General features: G+C 29.2%; 1 protein-coding gene across 2 annotated transcripts in view; it reads right to left on the reverse strand.

The window, feature by feature from the left end:
• Positions 1-9491: 9491 nt before the first annotated feature.
• Positions 9492-18309, reverse strand: part of LOC111616293 — a 15717-nt gene continuing 6899 nt past the window's right edge. Inside the window, exons 7-10 of one of the 2 annotated variants that reach the window (XM_023357724.1) lie at positions 17794-18038; positions 15683-15951; positions 13081-13327; positions 9492-9723 (exon numbers count right to left, since the gene is read on the reverse strand). In XM_023357724.1, the coding sequence (XP_023213492.1) occupies positions 9718-9723; positions 13081-13327; positions 15683-15951; positions 17794-18038 (767 nt within the window). In that variant the 3' untranslated portion in view covers positions 9492-9717. Of the gene's footprint in view, positions 9724-13040; positions 13328-15682; positions 15952-17793; positions 18039-18309 lie in introns of those variants that run through there. The other variant, XM_023357723.1, reaches the window with a different exon arrangement.

Consider the following 18309-nt stretch of genomic DNA (forward strand, 5'->3'; position numbering starts at 1 on the left):
AATTTTGATATCTTATTAATAGAGAAATATTAAGTTACGTACTTTACGCAAGTTATCGTTATTAAAATTTATACGAAAGATGATAAAATGGAGGGAAAAATAACTCACAATTTTCAATAAACATTTTATTCCAAGATGGCGTCGGTAATAAGAAATGGAACGAATTCGAATCTGTCGACGTTTGTCAAGCTTTACGTCACGAGTTTTACGTCATAGATGTAATATTTTTAGTTTTCTATCACATATTTTTAAAGGAAAGTTCATTTTTAACAATTTTCTTATCTCAGATTCGGTAAAATATTAGTTAAATGCTTGGCTGGAAAAAAAATTTATTCTGATAAACGTAATAAAATTACATGGATAGCACACAATTAAAATTAATTCCTAATAAAATACACGTTAGTATTTATTTTTTCAAACTTAATGAGCATCTTTCTTGGACTTTTTCGATCTTTAATATTAATGTGCCCTTTATAATCGACTTACATGCTGCCTGATTGGCTGTTTGTTCCTCTCGTGCATTACGTCGTTGATTGGCCCACTAATTAGAATTTCGTATTGAAGTTGTTTGATGATCTTCAGAATTATACCAATGCGTGCGAACAATGTCCCGCCGGTCACCCGGAAGCTAAGTTTTAGACTTCAATTTACTTATAAATTAGTTTAAATACAAATCTTAATGAATATATTAATTTATCTAATAAATTTAAAATTTTAACGCGATTTTTAATTTCTATAAATAAATAAATCAATTAATTACCTTGCTCTTATTAAAAGAAAATTATGCCATAAAGTGAAGAGAAAAAGTAAACCTTTTCGCAATTTTGTCGATTTTGAAATATCTTCTGACAATTGAAATTACAACAATACGAATCTATTGTTACGAAACAATCGAATACAATATTTAAAAGTTCTTAATTCTTAAGACCCATTCGATATATCGGGAATGCTTCGTGGAATTAGAGGAAAAAGGTCCATCGACTGAAAATTCAATGCCGAAAAGCCAACAGAATTCTATAACAATTGAGTGCAAAACGTATTGTTGAAGAGCGCTAACAATAAAAAAATGAATTTTATTTTAGATCTTTTTTTATGGTTTTCATAATATTTTTAAACAATTTTCGAAACTCATAAACCGAGAAAAATGTATTTTTACGGGTTTTAGGGAAGAAAAAAAAATTCAAGTCTTGATTTATTTACATAAATTATTTCAAATATATAAAATTGTATCGTACAATGTAAAATTTTAAGTATAGAAGTTTTCAGGAAGATAAAGTGAGGGATTGGAAGTGTGTAAAGTGGTCAATAAAGTGATCAAATTACTACACCAAATTTGAGTTTACACAACGAGTTTGCTATTTTATAATAAAAATTAGTGAAGAAAAGAAAAGTTTCTTGCGTAAGTTCTTCGATTGGGCATCTTCAGACAAGAACTGATGTATTTTAAATGTTAATTTTAAAAATTTGTTTATAGCTGACACTTATTCAAAGCATTTTCAACAAATTCATTATGAAAACTGACTACAAATAGAAATCTTGAATGTACTACTTCGTCTTAAACCACAAGAAAATCTAACTAAAGAAAGAAAAATATGTGGTATTTATAAAAATAATATAAAATTATCTATTCACTACATGTAATGTAAGTATTTAACTTATAACACGACTAATTTTTTAAAATAATTTCAATGTTTTATATGGATTTTACATCTATATTGAGTTAAATTAACACATAACAACGAAATTCACATTAGGCACGATGCTAAGAAGTGTTTTTAAACAAAAAATAATATTAAACCAAAATAATTACTTAAAAAGCAACTTATTTTTGATTATACAATTTAAGCTTTTCTCTTACTTTCGGACGGCCCTTAGTTGTTTGCTTAATAGTGTCAATTCACTTTCTGTTTTAAAATCGTTTTTAGATGGAAGTAAAGCATTGAATGAAATGCGGATAACATTGAAAAACAATTTGCATTTGAGTTATAGAAAAATTTATCGAATTCTGGAAAANAAAATTGTATCGTAAAATGTAAAATTCTAGTTATACAAGTTTTGAGATAGATAAATAGACTTTAGAGAATTTCAAGAGGACAAAAACTCAAAGAAATAAACTAAGAGGGTCTTGAAGGACCAAACAAACTGTGGATATCAATAAAAGAATTGTCTCACATCAGAGAAATAGGTCAAAAGAAGAAAGGTTAAAAGACTTATCAACTTGGATACGGAGGAAATGCTGAATATAGTAAATAAAAAAGGTGTAGAAACTGTGAACCGTGTAGATAGAAGACGAAAATACAAAGAAGTCAATAAGGGTGATTGAACGAGCCAGAATATGGTTTGAAAGAGACTGTGAAAAAATTGAAAGTCTGGAGAAGACAAAAAGATTTGAACTAATGTATGATAGAGTTGTGAATGCATTTTACTTCAGAAGGGCTAAGAGAGTAACTATTAGTTACAGAAATGGAGAGAGTGTAAATAATAAAAAGATCTACCTGCTCCACAGGTTATCCTAAGGTACTTTTGAAATTTTTGAAACTTTGGAACGTTAGTTTGCATCGTACACAGGTATACATTAAACGTACACACGACTCATTCTACATTCCTTCCTCTTCTAATGATCCGCCCGCTTACAAACTATCGGCATTTAGAGCTCTTATTAGAAAGGCATTTAATTACTGCTCCAATATATACGATAGATGGTAAGAGTTAAATAGGATCAGAACAATTGCTGGATCCTTAGGATTTAAAACAGAAATTGTTGAAAACTTAATAAGATCGTATTCGGTATCTAATAAAAAAAAGCAAAAGCAAATACAAACAAAATTAATAAATTCACCTATAGTAGAGGAGTGTCCAGTATCATGGAAAAAGTAACTAACTACAAGAGTACAAGATTAATATATAAACGGACTCCCACAATTTATAGTCTTCTTAGAAGAGACAAAGATAGAATAAAGGACGAGCGGTCCAGAGTGTACAGAATATCATACAAAAATGATCAATTAGGGCTAAAAAAAGAGTATATTAAAACAAATTGTTCAAACACTTATGGAAAGTTGAATTTTGTTTCGCATGAACGTTCAAACTGGAACCGATGCAAAGAAACGTTCGAAAGATTCATAAATTTGAAAATAACCTGAGAATGACCTGTGAAGCAGATAGAAAACGTTTGTACGAGTTCTCAGATACATAACGGTGATTGTGTTGTTGTATACAAAGAATCTGAGCGTTTATTGAAGTATACAGTAGATACTAGTTAACTCGAGTCGGTCAATGGACTTCGATTTATAGAAGTTTTGGTAAATATACAGATTTTGTGCAATAGTTTATCTCTGATAAATATTAAAGTATTTATATGGTATTTCCGTTGGTCTTATTGTACAAAATTGTTTTCTAAATGTCAATGTCTTAGTGTTGTCCAGAAACTCAAAAATCCAAAATTTCTGAGTAATCTAGCATCTTCCGAAAAGTTCTTAATAATCCGGTATTAATTTACTATAATCTGGCATGTTATTATTCTTGGAATGTGTTGTATGTTATATCATTTGTACACAACATACGGCATGTCTTGAAAGTATTATATTTAAAAGAATCATAGTTAATGTTGATTTTATGCAATATTTTCTTTTTATTAACTTTTTTCATTAATTTAAACAGTTATGTTTGAACTGTATCACAAGTACTAAATGTACAAAAAATGTCCGAATCATTCAAATTGCATATCACTTATCAAATAAATTTTGAAAAGATAATAACGTGCGATAATCTGGCACCCAGACTTAAAGAATGGTCGGGAGGTGTCTCTTTAGAGGTCTTTCTATGAGGACTGCTTGTCATTCAGTTGTTACACACTTTCTAAACTTCACACATTCAATGTATTCGTCTGAATAAAGTAGTAATATGGTCACTAATACACTGTACTAACGAATTTTTACTGTATTTGATACATATGCACTATACACTGCAAGGACCCGCTTCGCTGGGTTTTTTTTGTTCGTACATTTGTATGTAATATACAGTCGACCCCCCTATATGATCATAGATACGTTCCATTTTTTAGGAATCCGATTTCTTACGAGTCGTTCCAATCACAGCCCGACACGTGTGAAGTTTACGGACTACGGCGGATTGAAAGGTTTTCTTCCATAAAATTAATTGATTCTAGACTAATCCGACTCAACATTTCCAAAATACGTATAATTTTTTGGGAATAATCCGTATAAACTACGCTATAAACAAAAAATTGTAGGATTACTTACCGAGTGTCACCATTCGACATTGCCATTGCTCAACATTGTTTTCGTCGCGGAACAGCTCAGCAAAGAGCGGCCGATTTCTAACAACTTATTTTTCTGTGAAAACTTCGTAGAACTTCGGAGACATCATTAATATAAATAATTTTAATCGCCGTTGAATAAGAAATGTTTCTTTCACAAGAAATGTANTCACAAGAAATGTATAAAATTAGTGCTGTATTAGACTTACGGTACCTAATTTACATACTGTACAGACGATAATAAACTCAACTTATTGCCTAAAATCTCCGTAGTGTGGCGCCACGCTAGACGGCGGAAATTATATATTTAATTATAATAAAGTTACAATAAGTTAATATATAATTATATATACAGTACCTAATTTATATATAATTAATATATAATTATATGTACAGTACCTAATATATATATAATTTATATATAATATTGTACAGACGATAGTATTCTCTCCGTAGCGTGGCGCTACGGACGGCGGGAAAGTAGTTCGGCTGCCCGATGACGTTTTACGTAATTATAGGAGTTTTTAAGGGTTTTTACGGATACCGTCGCAACTTTTTCGCAGTTTTATAGGAATCGTAATTATAGGGACCGTAATTATAGAGGGGTTTACTGTAGTTTTTTTATATATAAATGACTGTTTTTCTAAGTAATACAGAATCAAGCTGCAAAGACCCTATTCGCTGGGTTTTTATTTATGGGCAAAAAGTAACGATAGTGAAGATTAAAATAATTACATTATAACCAATCTTATCTGTTTTCACAAAATGCAAGAATTAGGTCCCCATTTCCAGACTAATTCGAGACCTGGTCCCGATTCTATTTCTGAACGTCTCCTGTTCACGTCAAGTCAAACGAACTATTTTCAACTTTTCTGGAACGTTTACAATCGTTCTATAATTGAACCAATATTCGAATTTTATGTTCGAATTAAATTCGAACAAATTCGAACATAACATTCGAAATAGAAAACCACTTCCAACCACTTTCAAGCCCATATCTCCCGCACCCTTATAGCTATCGAAACGCAACCACCATAGTGCACGAATGGAGACTCCGGGCTACTACCACATACAAACACCGTTGACGTGCGATGTGTAGTTTTGGCGGAAAAGTAAAATATAGGGACATACACGTTCATTTCTATATATATAATAGCTGCATGGACCCGCTTCGCTGGGTATTTCTTTGTTCATACATTTGTATGTAATATATATATATATATATAAAAGACTGTTTTTCTAAGTAATCTAGAATCTAGCTGCAAGGACCTGCTTAGCTGGGTTTTCTCACCATGAAAATAGTGCAATGTATTATTATTTATTTTATCTTTATATATGAGATGATTATTTAAGGTTTTAATTTATTTTGATATAGACATATATTCGATATGATTCTTCAATCTGAGCTAAGTTTTGTACTGATTACATATACTTGTTTACTATTTTCACAACTTTATCTTGATAGTAAGTATTTTTTTACATTTTTTTACTACACAGAATTAAGTATTTTTATTGACAAATAAAGCTGAATTTTTGTATGAGTTTTATGCAATGTGTCTTTATTCTTTACATCAAAAGTTATTTCTACATTCTGCATATGTTAGTAAAGGAAGTATAAAAAATAAATTAAATTTGTTTAAATTTCAGAATCAATTCCAAGAAAATTCATTCAGAAAGAATACATTGTGCACGTGGTGAAAGAGAATATTAAGTCTACAAATGAAGTGACATTATTTTATAATTCTGAAGATCGACATTTTGCATTTACTGAATGTATTGAAGAGTCTTCTTTCTTAAAAGTAGAAAAAGTTACGTACAAATTGTAAGTTATTAATATTTTTTATATATTTTAACTGTTTAATCAATCCATAATTTTTAATAGTTTACACTTTATAATATTACTCAAATTTACATATTTTAAAATGGCGTTGTTAATTTATTACCTTCTTGATTTTTTAGTCTGTGGCCAGTCATAAAGCCACAAAACCTCACTAAATGGCTGAGCTGGTTGAGGTTTTAGAGTTTTTATCACACATCTAAATCAGGCCAGTTTTTCATCAAAATTTTTCCTAGGACGCATTGTTTTTTAGCTGATCGCTCAAGTATCAAATTGCTATATCTCACGAAGTAAAAGGTCATTTTTTATTTAAATGTATTATTAAAAACTTAAAATTACTTTTTCATTTATAGTTCTTCCACACTGGAAAACAAGAGGGCATTTTCCATTCTTGTCGTTGATTCTACAGGCTTTCATATTCAGACTTATCGTGTGGAGGGAACTGGGACTAGATATAACCAAGACTTAATGCTCATAAACAGTTTTTCTTGTGGCTTGTCACGCCTTTGTCGGATTGTAGAATTAATTGGATTTACGCAATGCAACGCATTGGCAATTTGCCATGGAGAAAAGCTCCCCAGGAGAAGATTTCATGTAAAACTGCTCTTTAAATACGAATGAGTTTCTTAAACAAATCCCGGAAAATGCCATACAACCAGCCAATTAGATATGCATAAACGTCCCCAACTATTTTTGTCCAACTTTTTTATCCGCTTGACCTCAGTAAGCTTTTTCCATTTTTCCATACGTGAAGTCTCTCATAGACTATTGTTCACTGGTATAGTCATTTACATCTGTCTGAATATAAACTTTGGAGTAAATGCGGTTATTAGTTACAGATAAATTGTGCTTTGAATAGGAAAATTATAACTATGGCCACCATATATAGAAATTTTCCATTTTCTAAAGATCAAAATACACTCCTTTTATGGTAATCACTACTTCAGTCAAACCCACAATGAAGGCAAATGGATAGTTGAAAGCGATCGACATACTGTATTACTAATCTCACTTGTTGTTATTACTATTGTAAATATATATTATTAACTTATTTATTTATTTGTTTCAATTTTTATTATTATTAAATGTTTCAGTGCCAAAATTATAAGAAGACTTGTAAAATGTACAATAGAACGAAAATAACTGAAAAGAAATCATTAGTACCACGGAGAATATACGTTTGTTTAGATTACGTAAGTATTAATAAGTGTAACATCTAAGTTTTCTTATGTTTAACAATTTATAATGATGTACCATTTTCAATGTATAATTTGGTGTAGTTCAAATACATTTTGAATTTGTATGTACTTTTAAACTGCAGATAAACGCTTTAACAGATGAGTATTTTTGTTTGCTTGTGTGTTAGTCAAATTCAATACACAAACATAACGAGATTTATTTGACAAAATGTGTTGTTTTTGTTTATTCGAATATGATTTAATCTGATAACACAAATATCTAAACAAATAAAATTTCAACTTGCTAACACAAATGGACGTTTTGTGTGTTTTAATTTGAGAGGAACATGTGTTATTTGTTTATAGATCAGAAAAAAATATATATTATAATAACTACTTTAATATTAATAGTTCTAATTTCATTGATGCTTTTTACAATACAATAAGAAGAAGACGACTTATTTTTCGATTGTAACAAAGTTTATTAAACAATTTATTAATACGCATAAGAATTAATATTATAAATGCAAAGTAATCTCACACATACAACATAACGTTGTATCTTCTGTTGAGAGTTTGATACGAAATTTTAAATATTAAAGTGGCTTTCTATTAAGAGGGATCGTAGCAAGACATCATTCGATTTAGAAAAATACTGTACTTGTGTAATCATTTCTAAATCATTTATTGGATATGTGTTAAATAAATGATTAGAAATTAATAAAATAATTTCCTATAACGTAAAAAAAGAATGTTTAGACACCTTTACGTCCAACTATTTTTGAATTTTTATAAGTCAGCAACTAGTTTCAACTCGCTTTTAAACATTTAGAGTGAAATTTAAACTATAAACTTGCGAAAAAGTATTTAAAATTATAACAATTATAAATTTTTTCAGGAAAATGGCTACAAGAAAAATGAATGTTAAATAAATTTTATTTGTTTCGTTTTAGGATTCAAACCAAATATTTGGTAGAAGAGGTAATGAATCTTTATCTAGCAATTGAACAGTTATATTAAGTATTTTAATAATTTTAATTTATTTACTAGGAAGACATGTTTCAAATATTTACTAGGCGGTGGTATGTTTCAAAAATCATTACTTTTTTATAACATATTAGATTGACTGATTGGTAGAATAAGGATATGCAACACGTGAACCATCTGCTAAAGTAAATTTGCCTCTTATACGACATTTATGCTTAATTTAACACATAAATATGAAATTCTTCTTTATCAGTGTGTCAGATGTTAGAAGATAATCAGAAAAACGTTGGCGAGGCACAACTAGCTAATTATCCTCAACTACAAGGATACAGTAATATTATCTATTTGGCCAATGCTGGGCTATAACACACCGCGTGTCTATTTCGAAATAAAACGTATTTTTAATATAACGTGTAATGAATAGATTAGAAATTTTAATTTTTTTAACCATGGTAAAATGGCAACGATTTAGTATTTTTATAATTTCAAACTTTTTAAAAATAATATACTCTTGGACCTCTCAACAACGGCCACTGAAAGAAACATGAAAACTTTGTATTCAGTAGTATTTGTATGTTATTTTATATACAGGAAAACACTCCCGAACAAACGGCTTCAATTTACAGATGGTCGTTATTGACGGTTTGACTGTATTATAAAAACGTTAATATTTTGAAAAATACAAAATAATTATGAAATTTTTTTTATTTCAGATTTGGATTTGTATTCCGTTTTCTTTCTTTATCACTTTGTTATTTTTGTATGGAATAATGAAGAAAGAGAGTGAGTTTAGGAACAAGGAGATGCCAAAATTTTCCACCTTATTTTGGATTATATTGAGGAACTTTGTTCGACAATGTCAGTATTGTTATACTGTGAATCACGTCAATTATCATAAACCGAATATTTCAGGAAAGTAATGTGTATAATGCGTACGAGTAAAGTAGTGAAATAATTTTCTGTATGTTCTGTTTACGATCGAAAAGATTATTTCAGTACATTTAACATTTTTTCAGTTCTTCCTGCTTACTTTCTGTTCCTGCTTACATATGACTATTACAAAAATACTGTAGTTTTATTAAATGACAAATCAATAATTGCTTAAACTAAAACATTCTTATTCCTGTGGTAAATACTTAACTATCAATTTTTGTTTCCAATTGTTTATCTTTTTCAGATACAGATGTGGATCGTTATTTTCTAATCACGTTTCGTATCCTAATTGGCTGCTGGATCCTGATTACATTTGTTTTGACATCGGCATACGTCGGCACTTTGCCATCGTTCATGGTTAATCCTGGAACCGAAGTCATTCCTTATACATTTCAAGAATTGATTCAATCAGTGAAGTAAAACGATACAACATCACTTTTTTTAAATACAGCGATGAATGTCGTTATTTTAATCGCTGTTTTCTTCAGGTACGTCTCATTCTATTAAAACTACTTTTAGTTATTGATTTAAAATACAAAATGATTCGAAAATAAATGTTTATTATTATATTACGAGTGTATTTAGTATAAAATTTTGGGAATGAAATCAAGAAATAATTATTTAATTATTTTAATATAAATTGCCCATATTAATTCAGTAAAGAGTTTGAAACAGCAGAATAGTTTCTGGAGTCACTACTGATAAACATCGTGGATTAATAAGCAGATATATATAAAGCTGTATCCCTTAATTTGACTTGGAACACAGAATTATTGTTTTTATTTTTCTATATATGAGAGTAGCCATACACCGGGTGAATTATACTGTTCGAAAAACATTGTCGCTTTAAATACCTGATATAGTTAATTTACAATTGAAATGATTATAAAAGTAATATTTTGAGATTAATTATAGTTAAATATGTTTATATATAATTTTTAAAACATTAAAGGTTGCGATCGTCAGTGTTTTTTCTATAAAAATATTAATGCTCTGTGTGTATTTTTATTTACATAAATTTTTTATTCGTATAATTGTAGTCGCATTTTTCAATGACAACAATTAAAAATGATGAGATCAAAAACTTTTATGAAAATGTTGAAAAGTATAACGACTCGGGTAAAAAACCAATTGAAAAAATACTTAATCGAACCTACGCCGTGCTAGCCTCAAGACAAAAAATTGAATTGAACCTGACCAAAGGAGATAAAAAAGAGGTCTTCGTTTCAGATGATACACTTTTTACAAAATTCCAGTGCATACAAATGAATTTAGTCAAAGTGAATTATGCTGTTGAAATCACTAAAACGTAAGTATAAAGAATGTGTTTCTTATTACTTACAATTTACTAGTAAATAATGCCACCGAGCATTAGTACTTACGGTCTATTTATGTAAAAAACAACCTACACTTTAAAACTAAATACCGGTGATCGCAAGTATGTTGATCTCAAGAAATTTAGCGATTTTACTTTGTTTATAATCCGTATAAACTTCGCTATAAACCGTATAGTTCTGTATTAAATTTCTGTTTAGAAAATATAGCTGTTTAATGTATTCACAATGTCATATTTTTTTAGGAGTATTTCTCAGTTTAAATGATTAAAACTTAAAAACCGTGAAAGATGCATTATATTTTATTAGCTTAATATCTGGAGTGCAAATAACAATATGATATATATATATATATATTTATATATATTTGTTTTTTAAAATTGACATTAATAGCATATACTATCGAACTAACAATAATGGCCATCCCAAAACAATAGTCACTTGTAAATGAATTGCTACAAATTAACCAGTAAATAAGTAACTGCTTTTAAACAACTGTCATATTTTACATTGTTGTCAGTGGCCATTGTACAGAGATTACACTGTGTTCTCAACTAAAATTTTAGTAGATTATACACTTTAAAATAAATTACAAATTAAACATGCATTTCTATTTACAGTAACAATACTTGAAAGTATTTTTATGTCTATGATAGATACAAATGCTAATAAATAATTGAGATTACACAAATACTTTAAGGATTGTAATTACATTTGTTACAGACGACTTAGTGAATGATGTATGATTTATGATTTACTGTAAACTTTTTTGTGAAAACTAATGTGAAAGATGCAGAGTGCTTTATTTTTCTTTGTGTTTACACTGTATGTTTAATCAGTCTAAGATTATACAGTTTAGGGCTTTACTTTATTAAGAGTACATCGCTGTTGATTGCACATAGAAGAGAGTATGAACATTGAAGCAGCTGTAAAAGCGAGTTCTATTGAAAATCTTTTCACATCGTAAAATATAAATTTTTATTTATCTAGTAAATTTTGAATATTATATTCTTTGCAATAAAGTATAGAGTGCACGGATAAATAATGAATTTGGAAATTTAGTAGATGCTCCTGTATGCGATAAACTGTCATCTCAGTTATTTGGCATACAGTTTATTGTGATGAATCATGTCCTTTTGTTTTTGTGAAAATGTTAGTTATATCAGATATTTCGGTAGTCCGTTTAATTTTGTTTTCTTTCCGTGAACAACACTACATTTTAGTTCATTGCAAAGGGCAAATGGCCAGATTATTCATAGTTTTAAGCTAACTTAAACCTATAAGTATTAGGAATTGTGATAGGTATCGCGCATTTTAATAATCTGACCATTCCCACTCAGTGGTGGAAATAATCGGACTAACGAAAAAATGCTGTGTGTGTCTTAGTTCGGGTTTCCTCATTAATGTCATTTTGTTTCATATATTTTGTAACAGTATATGATAGATAAAGAAAGTGTATGTAAAAAATTATTTTCCAATAACCACACGTCAGATATATCAGGTCATCATGAGTTAAAAAATAAAAAAAAATAAATAATATATGAAATTATTTCAGTATAATCGGATTTCCTAGGGTCTTTATTCTACATGGCCATAAAAATACAGCAAAAATGCTTTCATAATATGACCGTCAATATTTCTGATGTAATAACTTCTACGATGGCTATCGACTTTTTAATCTCATTCTATTGCACACAAGAAAGACTTTTCATGCCACATTTTCTATGTGCACTTTGAGAATTGCGAACGCTAATTGAAGAAACCATACTGAAATTGACACGTGACATGTTATTCAAATTCTGGCAAAAATTCGAATAGTGCATTGGAATTGCATACCTCTTATGAAGTACTAAATTTGTTCTCTATAGAATATATATAGCAATATTGTGTTCTAAAAGATACTATTTTCTTCTTCATACCTTCCCTTGGATATTGCCATGCATGAATATAATTACATTTTATGAAATGTTACTAAAGAATGTATTATTCGTTAGTAAATATATTTACATATATATTTTTTGGCGAATTTGCATTATTTATGAGTCCGTTAAAATAATTTTATATTTATAAGGTGGCTTTTGTATAATTGCATTAAATAGAAAACTGTGACAGCTAACACAATTAAATATTGTTACTGATGTCACATGATAAATATCAAAGGTCGAAAAGACAATGATTTAATGAGAATGAAGACTACTTTTATAAAGGCTTTCTTCAATTTTACTGTTGCAAGTGATAATATCATTGACAGAAACTTTTAAATGAAGTGTTTTGGTACATTTTTATACCATTTCTTCCAAAGATTTTGTCAACAATTCGAATTTCAGCATCTCCTTTAGCTTCTTATTAGTAATTTACGTGAAATTTGATTGTGTATTGTTAAACATTGCTGTTTGCGTCTTTTGTATATAATATTGTTAGAAACAGTAGAATATAACAAAAGCATTAATGAAAAGAAGAAAAAAGATTTTAAAAAATAGATTAATATTACATAATTTAGAAATGCGTTTGAAAATTATTGAAAGGTCTTACTCTTGATTTCTTTCTTGTAATGTTTTTTATCTTGTTTACGAGAATTTCTGTAACAAATACTACAAAAGCGATCAAATATCCTGTACCTAGTAAGTACAGTGGACCCATAATATCATCCATTTCCAGTACTTCTTTTTTATTTGTATCAACTGGTTTGTGTTTGTAGAAAAGATCTTTTCTTGTTGCTTCATGAAGTAGATTTCTACGAATTTTCTCAGGTAACCCACTTTGTTGAATAAGATTTACTCTGTTAAATATAAATATATACTATTAATATTCTGCGTATATACTGTATTAGTAATTTTTATATATAATATATTATAAATATTAATGTCATTTATTTTATACAAATTTATTTTAACAAAGTAATTATTGATACTTGTAAATGTAGCTTTAAATTACAATATTTATTAATGGATAGCTTTAAATAAAAATTTATCATTGATTTTAAACTAACTATATATCAATAGTATATTACACTTGTGTTCAATTTAGAAGTACTTGTGAACTAAGATTTCCAATGTGGAAACAAGTATAATATAAGTAATTATGGAGAACAAGCACACATCAAAATAACTGTATAATAGTTTATCAATTTAAAATATAATGCCTTGCACACTTATTTGTTAGTTTGCATTTTTAGCAATTCATTCATATTATTTTTGTTATATATTATCAAAAAGTTATGTATAATGTTATAATATTTTTCTTAAAGATAAATAAATTTCATGTGAAATTTTTAAAATTCGAAATTACATATTCTGTGGTTTCTCGTACTTCAAATTTAATTCATTCCACAACAATTTGACATCTTAAACATGGCTGCCAAATTATGTGTACAGTCGACCCCCCTATAACACTTTTGATTATTCCGTTTTATATGAATCCCATGTTGTACGAGTCACTTAGATTTTACAAATACGTGTGCCGGGCTGTGAACGGCTCACGTATTTATAAAATCTAAGTGACTCGTACAACATGGAATTCATATATTAATATTGGTTTTGGGGAAACATTTTATAACAAACGTTCAAAATGATGCCCTTTCACTTCGACACATTTGTTGAGCTGCTCTTCAAATGACTGTGCTTAAGATGTCCTTCAGAAGTCTACTTCGGGGTATTCAAGTTCATGGCTGATTGTAAAATTTCCTGCTGTTTGCATTGCCAAGGTCAAAAATATGTATTCCTCTGGAAAAAACAGACTCGACCTTTAGATGACCTTGATGGTCAAGGTTAACGTCACCAATTGATTATCCCATCAAAACCCTACAACTTTTGTATAAATTTTTTTTCGAGATAATGAAATTTAATTAAGTAATTTCATTGTCTCAAGAAAAAAACCCAACCTGTATAAAGGAATTAAGCATCTACAGATTTTGAATACATGAAAGGTTTGCAAACTAGCCCTCAAATATATCAAGGGATGAATGCAGATTACTGGCTTATCTATCTGATGTTCAGATTTTTTCGTCAAACATATTTGATAAACAATACATTAACTGAAAATACTGGGCGTTTCTTTTTGGTGAAAGTGATTTGAAAGCAGTACTATAAAAAAACATCGACTGTATAAATTTAAAATTATGTTACAATGTCACATAAAACAGAATTTATTTTCAATACATATTTTGGTTACATAAAACAAGAAAACATAACAAAATGGTGAATTTATTTTTTGCTATTCAAACTTACTAAGTATGTTACTTAAAGTTTGTACACGCACTATAAATGAATTTTCACATAAAGTCCAACAATGTGTTCTCTTTCTGTGTATGGCAGATGCAACTCCAAGGACATCGTATACTTTTGTTGGCTATGCAATAAAAAGTAGAATTACAAGCTTTCATTTAGTATTATACTTCTGGCCACTGATTTATGGTTTCAACCTTGATCTGGTTTGCTCAGATGTGCAGTATCAATGCATAATTCATTTGTATTCCCTTGCCATCCTACAACCATGAAAGTTGCTTTATGGTGAGTGCAATTTGCAGTTTTATCACATGATGAATCCACCCACTTATACTCCCGCCATCCTTTGCTGATATGGCAATATTAAACGCCAGGCAACTAATATGTTTCTCACGACATTAATCCTATTTACAATGATAATCTTGTAAAATTGTAATCTTGGTAAACCTTTTTGATACAATTATGATATATTATGGGATGGCGCTGATAACGTGCAAAGCTTTCAAGAGCAACGCCCTCTTTCCAATAATGCTTTCCTACCTAATTAGTGGCATCGAACATGTGAGATGACAGCACATCTTTTGCTAAAGTAATCTCGAAATTGATATGTCGTCTAGTTCTCGATCGCCAACAAAATAGTATCAAATTAAACGTTTCTTAATAAAGATTTTTGATTGAAAAGATGAAAGAAAGAAAGTAAACACGTGATGAACTTTTGAGATGAAGTGAAACCTGAAAGGATTTTCTATGTGAGACTGCTTCTATTTAGGTGTTAGATATGCAGACATATATAACACATAAATAAAGTTAACCTAATTGTGTGGTGGGATCCCGGAACTAATTACCATCGATTAGTGGTTTTACCTATTGTGCACTAATGAGAGATAAAAAAAAAACATTTATGTACTTACGTTTTGGCAATTTCAACAGCATAATTAACTCTGACTAAATTCATTTGTATAAAATTGAATTTTGTAAAAAGTACATCTTTCGAAACAAAGAACTTTTCCTTTCCCGATTTAGATATGCTCAATTCAATCCTATGTTTTGATGCTAGGAGAGCGTAAGTTCCTGTAAGTACTTTTTCAACTTGTTGCGTGCAGGATTCGTTGTACTTGATAATATTTTGATAAAAGATTTCGGTGACATTATTTGTAATAATTTCCATCGGGATATACTCCTACAAAAAATAAATAAAGTCTATTAAAGTAATGTAATAAAAAAATACAAAAATGTTAATTGGAAAAATATACACAAAAATATACACCATGCTTCAATATTTTTACACAAAAAGTGACTCATGATCGCATATGTAAAAAATGTACAAATGTATTATATTACAATTATTTTAAAGATTTAATCATTGAAATTTCGAATTAACTATATCTGGCAATTAGAACAACAAAAAGTTTTGCAGCTACTAAGTTCGGAATAAGATTCAGTTTGTGTCGTATGTATTGTTGTATGCCACTGGGCAAATCAATGGATAAAGTGTTACGTAAATTTTTATAGACTGAATCTGGCCGTAGAACTTTTGAGTGTGAGTCATAATTTCGAAGACACAATACCGATTGCTGTAACTCCGAATGTTGAAATTTCGAATAATCAGAATTCCGAAAAGCTGAATTCAAGAAAACTACAATCCTGAAAGACAAAATCAAAAATCAAAATGCCGAAACATTTAAACTTAATTTCCATTGAAAAATTAGTGATTTATATAGGAATCCACGCAAAATGAATTTCCACGTATCCACGAAAAAACGTAGGAACTTAAAAAGCAAATAGAAAAATTTAGTAGCAATGTTCAAGTTATTGTATGTGAAATCATTAATGAGTTTCAAATATTGCAACACTACGAAAAAAATATGAATATAAACGTATTTTTCGAGAGGAACCTTGTCCTAAAAGGAAAAAAAAGCAGGTACTCTTCACAAAGCAAAACTTCAAAATATATTTGATGATGGTGAATGTCAGTCAACTCATTTACACTACTTCTGTCCAATCTTGACTGCCGGACGGCCGAGCGGTCAAGGTGGCAGCCTACTGGGAGACCCAAAATCAAATACATGCGGGTCGAAAAATCTCAGGAAATTATTCGGAGGTCTGACGACCGACCGGATATGTTGGCCCCTGTTTTTCACCATCTGGCCGCTACATTGTAAACCTAGCCAAACCCATAATGGGCTTACTTAAACACGCCCACAGAGCGAAAAGACTTAAAAAATCTCTGGAAAATTGGATAAAGATTTTTTTCTTTTTCGGATGTTGATAATTTTATTTCCTTCCCACAGTTTTAAATTTTCAGCATCGATTTTTATAATTCGTACTACATATACTGCATATAATTTTATTAACTCTGTATTAATGTAATGATAGTCGATATGTATGTATTATGTGCAGTACATACAATTCGACAAAGTTACTGTTATTAAATATTTCATCATGTAAAAGGGGTTATTAAGTATTTTACCACGTGTTTATATATTGCTCAAATAAATTTCGTTGGAAAACGTAAATAAATGTTTTGAGAATTTATTATATTTTTCCGTATTGTATTTTCGAAATTTTAATTTTTTGGGATTTGGATTTTTCAAGATTTTGATCTCCAACTGTGATGATATAGTGCAAAAATTTCTGAATTATTTTCGCATTTACATTGCAGACAAGTATTTGATAATCGCTCAACGTAGTATCTCTTTTGTTAGTTACATTTTTTTAAATATATGCTAAAATAGCTGACATAATAATAATTGATAATTTTTATAAACTCTGACATATTGCGCATGCTAATAAACTAGGAGAATACATCTGACTAGCCAAGTGCAGTCTGTTAGACTCGCAAATAATTTTACTTACACGAATCGTCCTGTTTCAAACGCTGCGGTATTGTCACTTCATAATCTTAAGAAATACATTTTTACTTCGTGTATTTTAATAACAAATACAGTTTTAATAATATATTTTAAACATATTTAGTACGTTAAACATATAACTAAAAATATGTGTAATACACAATACATACATCGAAAGGACATCGATCAAAATAACGGCATTCATCGCTAAATTCGAAGAAGGTGATATTGTACCGTCCATCTATCACAGATTGAGTCAATTCTTCAATAGTTTCAGGAATAGTTTCAGTTCCTGGATTAACAATATAAGACGGCAGAATTCCGACATATGCAGATGTCAGGACAAATGCAATAAGTATCCAACAGCCGATTAGGATACGAAAAGTATTGAGAAAACAACGATTTATTCTTGTATCTAAAAAAATAATATGAAAAAGAAACTTTAGTACATTATAACTAAAAAAGATTGTCTTATTTTACATAATTATTACTCGATCATTAAATACTAACAATATACTTATCAGTGAAGAGCAAGAGGAGTACGAAAATACCGGATTATTAATGTATGTAAGGTAAAAATTAATATATACAATATATATATATATATATTGATTAATTTTTACCTTACATACATGTATTTATATACAATTAATACAAAAATTAATATATACAATATATATATATAT

This window comes from Centruroides sculpturatus, unplaced genomic scaffold (genome assembly GCF_000671375.1).
Source record: "Centruroides sculpturatus isolate CEXI.00-Female unplaced genomic scaffold, Cexi_2.0 scaffold2451, whole genome shotgun sequence".
NCBI classification, from domain to species: Eukaryota; Metazoa; Arthropoda; class Arachnida; order Scorpiones; family Buthidae; genus Centruroides; species Centruroides sculpturatus.